The sequence below is a fragment of the Agelaius phoeniceus genome, chromosome 27 (genome assembly GCF_051311805.1).
Source record: "Agelaius phoeniceus isolate bAgePho1 chromosome 27, bAgePho1.hap1, whole genome shotgun sequence".
Lineage (NCBI taxonomy): Eukaryota > Metazoa > Chordata > Aves > Passeriformes > Icteridae > Agelaius > Agelaius phoeniceus.
The window spans coordinates 3,571,068-3,581,074 of NC_135291.1; the positions used below are offsets into that span (position 1 = coordinate 3,571,068).

The window sequence follows — 10,007 nt, forward strand, 5'->3', positions numbered from 1 at the left end:
TGGAGGGATGCAGTGAAAGCAAAATGCTCTCTTGGGGTTGCCTTGCTCCGTGGCATTTCCCAGCACTGGCAGTTTTTCTCCTAAGAGCATCTGGTTCATGTTCCCTCTCCCACTGCAGGGCACCTCATGTCTGGATTCCGAGCAGCTCCTCCTTTGGTGAGTGGGAAAGGAACCTTTGGTGTTTGGAATTGTGCAGCAAGTTGTGAGCTCGGCATGTGGCAGTCGAGGGCCAGCCTGGGAGGCTGAAGGAAAGTTCCTGTCAGTGTCTTTGCAGCAGCAGCAGCAGCAGCAGCAAAGGAATTCCCATCAGTTTTCTCCTTTTCTGCTGAAGAGTTTTTGAAGAGCTGCAGGTCTGGTTTTACAGGCAGAGGATTGCTTGCTGGCTTTAGCCATGGTGGAATATCGAATTCCCAACAATAAGTGGCAATGTTGACTGTAGCCCATTGTTAGTTGGAACAGCTCCAAACCCCATTTCTGCGTAGTGCAGCTGGATGTGCAGCTGAGGATAAATAAGGTGATAACTGAGATAGAACTTCCTGTCCCTCACACTACTGTCTGTCCACAGGGCACAGAAGCAGCACCAGCACCTCCTGGGGCTCCCTCTGCTTCCAAAGAGGAGGCCCAAGAGGAGGAAGAGAGCAGTGAGCTTCCCGCTGCTCTGGGGGACGATGGTGAACTTCCCTCAGCGCCGGGAGATGACAGTGAACTTCCCGCTGCTCTGGGAGACGAGGGCGAACATCCCGCGGGGTGGGAATGCAACGGCGAGGCTCCCGCGGGGTGGGACAAGGACAGGGGACATCTCCCGGCCTGGGACGAGGACGGTGGATGTCCCCTGGTGTGGGACCAGAGTGGCCAAGCTCCCACGGAGTGGGATGAGGACAATGGACATCTCCCAGTGTGGGATGAGGATGGAGGACATCCTGTGGCTTGGGAAGAGGAGAGTGAACATCTCCCAGCATGGGAAGTGGACAGCAAACATCCCCTGGCTTGGAAAGAGGATGGCGAACCTCCAGCATTTTGGGAAGAGGATGGAGAAGCTGCAGCATTTTGGGAAGAGGATGGAGAAGCTCCCTCTGCTTGGGAAGAGGACAATGAACCTCCCTCCGCTGTGGGATCCTGGGCTGAACATTCTGACAGCAGCACAGCCGGGCAGCCAGAGGGGAGAGGGGAGTGGTGCCTGATGCAGCTGAGTACGTCTGCTCTGTTCCTGGGTGCCCGAGCAGGTGCTGTGTGTGTGTCTCGGCATCAGCTGCACCCAGTGTTGCTCTGCAGCTGAATGTCACCGAGCCATTTATTGTCCTTCCCCGGCTGACACCAAGGGGCTCACGGCCCCAGGGAGTGGGGCTGGTTGTGGCTCTGCTGCAAGGCGGGGTCTCACTCTGGGAGGGAGCGTCTTCCACGTGGTTTCTTTCAGGGAACACCGTGAGCGAGGAGGAGCCTGCCGAGAAATACCTGGAAGTGGAGCAGATTGGCCAAGGGTAAGTGCACGGCAGCTGCTGCTGCACAAGCAGGGCCGGGTGTTGTGCTGGTGCAGGATCAAGTGAGAAGTCAGGAGAGCTCCAAGCACCTTCAGACACTGGGCTACCATCCTGCTGTCTCTCAGTCCTGATCAGAATTGATACCTGTGGTCAGAAGGCGCCGTCAAAGGCCCCTGAGGCTGGCAGTGTCCTGCCTGCAGCAAGGAGCAGGACCTGGAAGATCTTCTGTCCCTGGAACTGGATTGCCTAAAAGAGCAACTCACCATGTGGTGACTGTCAGAAAACAGTTCTCAAGAAGATTTCTTTCAAATATTTTCCTTCAAAAAATATCCACTGGTCACGATTATCAACCTAATGGTTTAGAAACAGAAACCAGAGATGAACTAATAAGTGCTCTATTCTAGCACAGGTAGCAGACCCCATCCATTCAGTAACAGACACAGAGCTGATGCACTCTGGGGGAAAAAGCATCACCTGCCTGATGGCAGGGCCCTTGTAGAACCTGCAGATCTTAGGCAGGAAATGGAAAAGGATGAAATGCATTCTTTTCCAGTTCTTTAGACAGCCATCTCTCACCTCAGGTTTTGAACTAAAGCAATTCAGGGTGGACATTGGGATTCGCTCCAGCCCAATTCCTTCATGTTGGGTCTCAGTTTTCTCCTGCACACCTTGCATGGCAGAGGGCTGGTGGCTGCTGTGCTGTTGTTGGAAGGGTTGATGCACCCAGGTGTTTGTGAACGCTGCAGGCAGCAGAGATCTCCTGTCTGGGCTGGCTTTCCCTGCCAGGGCCTAAAGCGCTGCTTCTTTCTTCTCTGCTGTTTTGTCTCCAGGGCTTTTGGAACCGTTTATAAAGGACTCGACAGGGCCACTGGAGGAGAGGTCAGTGCCAACACGCCCAGCACGCCTGGCAGCTCTCCAGGGCTTTCCCCTCTGCTGGGAGCTGTGGCTGCAGCTTTGGGGGCCAGCAGAGCTTTCCTGCCCAGGCTGCTCCTCTGAAGGCAGAGCAGTGTCAGCCTGCAGAGCACAGCTGGGACAGACTTGGTCCTTCTGAAGCGCCAAAGGAATGCAAGGAGGGCAGCGGTGTCTGTCAGAGCAGGACACGCTGGCTTGGCCTTCATATCTAAAAGTGTGAATGCATCAGCTGCTGGAGACTGAGGCCCAATTTATCTTCATCCCAACCTCAGACAGGAACATTATTTAGCTATTCTTAGCTAAACTATAACACTATTATGTCCATCCTGCCTTTCATTTTCAAAGGATACCTCAAGGCCTAATTATGGAGAGATCCTGCTTGGGCTCAATTTAGGGTTTTAGTCCTACTTCAGCTGTTCACAGAGAGAGAGGGAGGGAAATGAGAAGACGAATGTCCAGAGCAAAGCTCTCTCCTAATCCTGCAGTTGTGTTTGAGTCTGGTGTCAGTGACAGCCTGTGACAGGGATCACCTGAGCAATGGGTGTGCGTGTCTGCTTTGTTCTGCAATCCCAAACAGAGCAGTTGCATCTGAAATCATGACCAAATCCCATAGAATTGCTAAGGGGTTCCTGGCTGTTTTGCTCTGTTTTCACAGAACCAGAATTACCTCCTGCTTGCAAAATGGGTTTGAATAATAATAGTAGGAGTGTTGAGGCCATTTGAGAAGACTGTAGGTGTAGAGAATGTTGTTAGAGCTTTGAGGCTGACAGCTGAGGGACCATTTCTGCAGAGCTTGCAAGGCCAAATGTCTCTGGCCATGTGTCCTGTAAGCAGCCCCCAGCTGGCAGAGCAATGGGCTGTGGGAATGGCCCTTGCTGAGCTCTGGTGTCCCATCCCAAGGCAGTTTGGCACAGCCCGGCTCCGTCGCTCCACAAAGACTCGCTCCGTGTTTGCTGTGGCCTCCTGCCACAGACTCCTCCAGTTCAAGGCTGCAATGTCCCTTCAGGTGGCCATCAAGAAAATGAGTCTCAGAGGGCAGAACAGGGAACGAGCTGTGAATGAGATCCTGCTCCTGAAGGACAAGAAGAACCCCAACATTGTCAACTCTTTGGACAGGTGAGTGATTCAGCTCTGATCCCGAGCCCGGGCCCTGCGTTAACCTTTCCTGGCATCCGGAGTCTGTAGCCTGTTTTGAAAATGCCTGACCCAGCCACATCTTCCCAAAATAACAGCCTGGCAGTTCACTCCCTCCACGTGCTTTTGTTGCTTTGCTTTGGTTTTTCCTTCAAGTTGACCCCGTTTGCTGTGTCTCCCAGCAAGTGCTGATAAACCACAGCAGAAATTATTTCCCTTGGCTTCTTCTTCCCAGCCCTTTTCCATTGCTACAGATGCCAGGAAGACCAAGTTCTTGTTTCCAGAAATGCCTCATTTGCCCATTTTTCACTGGCCTTGCCTGTTTCTGAAGGGACTTTCTGAAAGGTTTCCTGACTGCTTTTGTCCCAAGTGCTGCACGGCCTCCTCCCCTGGATAACCCTGGCAGTTGTGTTGCCTTGTTCTGGAGGGAATGGTGGAACTGATGAGTTCAGAAGCTGAACCAGCTGGGGCCAAGGGTTGTGGTTCCACATTGATCTGGGCTGTTGCTAAACTGCATTTTTCACCTGCTTGCCATCTAAGGCCTCTCCTTTCTCGCAGGTGTCTCCTTCCCCTTTAGACTGTGCAGATTCCAAGGGCTGTGCAGCCTGGCAGGAATGTCTCTCCATCTGATTCTGTCCTCACTGACAAGTGACCTGGAAACAAAACTCCCCTCCAGGCTTTTCCATGGGGGAATTGAGCTCTGCACTTTCATCTCCATGCCATTGCTTTCCTCTTCCAGCTTCCTTGTGGATGGAGATCTCTGGCTGGTGATGGAATACATGGATGGAGGAACTTTGCGGGATGTTGTCAGACAGACACGCATGGCTGAAGGAGAGATGGCAGCTGTCAGTCGGGAGGTGAGGGATCCTGCTTGTCACTCCCATGGCTGGGACACGATGGTCCTTCCAAACAGGGTGTGAGAACAGGAGTGGCTCCATGCTCAGGGCTTTGTTTCTGAGTTGTTTTTATGAGCTGGAGAAGAAAGAGCCTCTGCAGTGAACGGCCTGCCAGCATCACTGCACTTCTACTCTGTTCTTGTTCTCTCTCCTGCTGTTGTGGTACTCTCTTTCTGGTTTGGATTTGATTTGCTGTTCTCAGCTTTGCCTTGAACCATTTGCCTGGAGCTTGTGTGCACTGCACTCCTGGCCTGTCACAGCAAAGCTGCTGCTGGCAGAATTCTGAGCTGTCCTTTCTGGTGTGATATATTCCAGCCATTGTTTTTTGCCCTTGTGTTTCTTGTTCTTTCTCAGTGTCTGCAGGGCCTGGATTTCCTCCATTCCAACCGGGTGATCCACAGGGATCTGAAGAGCTCCAACATCCTCCTGGGCATGGACGGCTCTGTCAGGCTGGGTGGGTGTTCCTGGCCAGGCACGGCGCTCCCGGGCTGCGGGGCTGGGGCTGCTTCCCAGGGAGGGCCAGAGCCCCACAAGGGCTGCTGGGGGCACTGCCCGGCCCCTGCTGCCAGCTGAGAGCGGCTGCCCCTGCAGAGAGCTCAGGAGAGGAGCAGGGGGCCAGCAGTGCCTTTGCTCTGGCCATGGCCCTTCCAGAGGGGCAGCAGTGGGAACCTAAAGCTCCAAGGGAATCAGTAAAAGCCACTGCAGGAAAGCTGAGGGTTTCTTGAAGGGCCCAGTTCCATCTTTCCTTGGCTACAGCCCTGAGGGCTTTTCCAGCTGACTTCACTACTACACTCTCAGACTGAGCGTGGGGAATCTTTGTGCTTGGTTTCCTCATTGCAGCTGCCTTTGACAGGGTTTCTTTCTGTCCTCAGCTGATTTTGGCCTCTGCGCTCAGCTCAGCCCTGAGCAGGACCAGCGCAGCTCCATGGTGGGCACTGCTCACTGGATGGCCCCAGAAGTTGTGACCAGATCTCCTTATGGCCCCAAGGTGGACATCTGGTCCTTCGGCATTGTGACCATCGAGATGGTGGAAGGAGAACCTCCTTACTTCAGGGAAACGGCGGCCATGGTAAGAGGCAAATTCTCCAGTGGCTGCAGAGGCTGTGAGCACAGGGGGACCCTGCACTGGGAGCAGCAGCTGGAGGTTTCTGCACATGGGAAGGGAATTCCCAGAGGACTTGTGCCTCCACACAGACGAATGTTCTGCAGTCTCCAGCAACAATTTGCTTTGGGCTTTTCGTTGTTGCAGCTCTTCTAGCTGAGAGGATGACCTGGAAATATGAAGCAAGTGCATCAGCTCTAATGTTATCTTGCAAGAAAACCCCACACCATCCGCAAATCCCAGCCCCAAACCCAACAAGATTTCTGCAGGAGTTTCTAAAAGAGGTTTTGCAAGATGATCTCCCCTGATTCTTCTCACTGGGAAACTTGTTGAAAACATGAAGATGATGGTTTAACATCCCCATAGTCTAACATATTTCTTTCCTAGTCCAAGCTACTTTTTCTGTGTCACCAAGCCTGAGCTTTCAGCATCACAAACCTCCTGTTTCTTGCCTGGCAGTTTCTGGGATGGGGCATCAGGAATGCATTTACTTGAGTGTCAGTGGCACTGCAGAGATGCGCTTGATGGAAGAATCCTCTGAAATAACACAGGCAGACCACAGTGACTCTGGAAAATGGCCTGTAAAGCTGGTGTCCATATTTGGAGAAGCAAAATGGGCTATTTCTGATGGAGGTTCCTACTAACAAAGCCAGCCAATGAAACTGGCTCTCAAGGCGAGATCATTTGGATGTTGCAGTGGCTGTGGCAGCCCCAGGGTTTGGGTTTTTTGCTTGGCATAGCAAAATGAGCTCTGAGCAGCATCTCTGGCAGGGAGGAAAGGGGCCCTGGAGCTGGGGCTGAGGCCCCGGGGTGGATGTGAGCCCGTGTGGGTGTGAAGGGAGCTGGCAGAGCGCTGAGTTTGCTTTCCCTGCAGGCTCGCGCTCTGATCCGGCAGAACGGGACCCCGCAGCTGCAGGAGCCCCGGCGCCTGTCGGCTCTGCTGCGGGACTTCCTCGAGTGCAGCCTGGAGCCGGACGAGGAGCGGCGCTGGGCTGCCCAGGAGCTGCTGCAGGTGAGAGCCAAGGGCTGCAGGGGAAGCAGCAGCGCCAGGGAGGGGTTTTCTTGTGGGGCCCCCTCCGATAGTCTCCAGTCTCGCTGCGTTCCACACGCAGAGCGAGCAGAATCCTCGCCTGCTGTGGCCTGGCAGGCTCCTTTCGAGCTCATCTGGACCTGGTGCCCCACAGCGAGCAGGGACATCTTCAAGCAGCTCAGGGGCCTCAGAGCCCTGCCTCACCTGAGCTTGGATGTTTCCAGGCAGGAGGCACCTCCCACATCTCTGGGCACCCCCTGTCAGTGTTTCCCCACTCTCCCGGTTAAAAAATTCTTCCTTAGATCTAATCTGAGCCTGCTTCCCTCGATTTTCAAACCATTTCCCTTTGTCCTGTTGCAACAGAGCCTGTGAGGAACTTGACTCTGGAAAGTAACAGTTCATTTCTTTCCTTTTTATCCTTTGGGCAGCACCCATTTTTATCATCAGCCAAGCCTCTTTCCAGCCTGACCCCTCTGATCACTGCAGCAAAGAACCTGAGGGAGCAGCAGAGCAGATGAAGCACTTGAGGACAGCTTCTTCTTACAGTAGTTAGGACAATTAGTTAGTCATGGTAGTTAGCACTGGTAGTTAGTTAGGGTAGTTAGCATTGCTAGTTAGTTATGGTAGTTAGAGCAGCCTGTTTGTTATGAAAGTTTTATGAATAAAAACTCTCTTAAACCTCAACTCCCCTGACGTGTCCCTTCCTTCTCCCGCCCTGACTCAGCTGCACGGAGCAATGTGAGGGGAGGGCGGGCCCAGCCTGACCCAGAGCTGAGCCCCAGCAGAGCCCTGGCAGAGCCCAGAGCAGCCTCAGCACCTGCAGAGTCAGCCTGGAAGGAGGCGCTTGGAGCCTTCTCGGCTGCACCCGGCTCTTGGCTACAAACTGTGTGTGCTGGAAAATGCCACCGGCTCTGCAGGAGGGCAGAAGGGGCCCGGGGAAGGCCCAGGTGCTCCATGCAAGGGAAAAACCTGCCCTGGGTTTGTTATAAATAACTAGGTAGTGCTGGCTTTTGCTATTATGTATTGACTTCTGCAAAATATTCTTAATCACAATGAGTTTGATATAGTACAGTTTGTAATCACTTTTCACTGCTTTTGCTATAGTATAATTTGTCAGCTCTTTGTGGCCAATGCCCTGGCCCCTGTGTAGCTCATATCCTCAGAACATCATTTATGGATGATATTTTAGTTAGTGGACAGTGTGAAAAACATACATTATAGTTTTGGCTTTTGCAAAATATTCAAGTGGATGCCATGTGTTGTGCATTAGAATGTTAACTTTTACAGAAGTAGCCGTAGTTGTGAAATAAGAACTAATGCTTTTATTTTTGTAACTAACTGACAATAACAACTCAGAGATATTTGTGAAATAGCTAATGTTCATTTAAAGTACTTGTGGAAGTAGCTAAAAGCGTCTGCATGGTCAGATAACATCTAAGGAAGGGATGTGATGAGGCCCCTGCCACTGACCCTTCCACTGTCAATAACTGTCACCTGCTGAAACCACAGAACAGGGGCCCTTGTGAGGCAGTGACACACAACCCTCAAAACAGCAATCCACGATTCCTGCACGTGCTCTAAAAAGGCGAGTTGGGGGTCAAACCAACCTAAAGAATTCCTGGAACATGTAAATGAGTTCCAGGAAATGTTTGAATATGTACAATCATTATGAATATGTATTTGAACAATACAATGGAGAAACTAGACAAGAAGAGTTGCTGTGGTTAACCGGTGTGCCTCTGGCCATTGCCAACACCCAGCGCTGTTACTGATTTGTCCCTTATTATTCCTTATTAAACTTTCAAAAATTCTAACGAGTGAGGCTCATTTCTCACAAAAACCAAGGTGCTCACCCCTTGTTCTTCCCCCAAAGCCAGGATTTGTCAATCCTAAATTTTGTCTGGACGGAGGAGAAGGAGGCTGCGAGGAAAAGGAAGATGCACTGGTGTGGAGGCCCATGGGAGTCTCAATCTCCCACCCGTGTAGGACTGGTCCCTAATAAGAAGAATAGATTTCAAGGTTATGGTGACAAGCTTGCTTCTCCTATAGATCTTTGCCGGCACATGCTGATTTTTGGAAAGTTATGTTACCCCATTGGCCTGTTGGCCTAATTACCCTAGTTCACCCCTATTACCCATCTTTGATTAGTCCCTAGCTCTCTGTCCCTCCATTGGCCCCAGTTTACTGCGTTCCTCTGCCCCTGTTTCCCTATTAGGTGTCCCGACCCTTAACCCCTCCTTTGCACATTTTCCCCCATATCCATTGGACCCTGACCCTCAGCTCCACCCTCACTACCCCATATAAAAACCCCCTGTGCCCTCAGCTTGCACCCTGTCTTTGTGCCCGGACCCTGTTCAGCTCTGTCCCCTGCTCCTGTACCAATAAACCCAGTTTGCTGAGATCATACCCAGACCCATCCTGCCGACTTTGTCAGCTTTATAAAGCAGCCGTGAGCTCCGGGCTCCTGAGTGCCGGACGCTCCAAGGGCCTCGGCAGCGCCAGGACGCTCCAGACTGTGACAGCCAGGCAGGGCAGGAGGAATCACTGCCCCTTTCCCCTCCCTGCTGCTCCATCTCCCAGCCCAGCATTGCTGCAGGACAGCCTCACTGCCAACGCCATCCTGCCAGGGATGGACTGGGGGGATCTCCTTCCCCTTCCCTCCGGCATGGAGGCAAATCCCATCTTCTCCTTGTCCACGCTCCTTCTTCTCCTCATTCTGTCCTACATCCATCTATGTTCCTTTCCCATCTCCTTCCTCCCTTGTTCCTTCTTGTTCCTTCCTCTCCTCCTGCCTTTTCCTTTTCCCTTCTCCCTGTCTCTTCCTCTCTTTGTCCTTCCTCCCTCACGCACTGAGCTGCAGACAGAGACCAGGGAGAACAAATCCCTGCCACAGAACTTCGTGGAAGAGGCCATTTGGAACGGCTCCACGGCGCAGGAATCCAATGGGGAGGAAAAGCCCCAGAGATCCCACATGAGGAGGGGCTGCAAACCCAGCCTGGGGAGCTGTGAGGAGGTAAAAGCCTCCCTGTGCCGGGAAGGGTGTGGGGAATGTGAGAAGAGCTTCAGGCAGAGCTCAGCCTATTCCTGGTGCCTCCAAAAACGGCGGTGCCAGATGCAGAGATCCATGGGGATGCAGAGATCCCCCTGCAGATCCATGGGGATGCAGAGATCCCCCTGCAGCCCCCAGAGCAGCCACGCTGGAGCACGGAGGATATCCCGCCGAGGCTCGGTGGGAGTGTGGGCAGGGTCTGCTGCCGGAATCGGCAGAGGGGGATCTTCCCGTGGAGACCGAGCCGGAGCGTGGGCAGCCCCCACATGGCTTATGGCGGCTGATCCGGCAGCTCCCGGCAGAGAAAAGGCAGGTGGGAGACCCCGGCAGCAGCAGCGGCGGTGCCCAGCGCAGCTGGCACGGGCAGGGCAGCCGGGGATGGGATGGCTGGGACCCGGCCTCGGTG

The 10,007-nt window shown here is 53.2% G+C and overlaps 1 protein-coding gene across 1 annotated transcript; it reads left to right on the forward strand.

Moving 5' to 3' along the window:
- Positions 1-668: 668 nt before the first annotated feature.
- On the forward strand, positions 669-7,070 carry LOC143695884 (serine/threonine-protein kinase PAK 3-like). The gene is made up of 9 exons (XM_077191092.1): positions 669-747; positions 1,415-1,478; positions 2,309-2,357; positions 3,397-3,506; positions 4,264-4,381; positions 4,775-4,874; positions 5,293-5,489; positions 6,397-6,534; positions 6,981-7,070. The coding sequence occupies exons 1-9, from the start codon at positions 669-671 to the stop codon at positions 7,068-7,070; spliced, it is 945 nt and encodes a 314-aa protein (XP_077047207.1).
- The last annotated feature ends 2,937 nt before the right edge of the window (positions 7,071-10,007 follow it).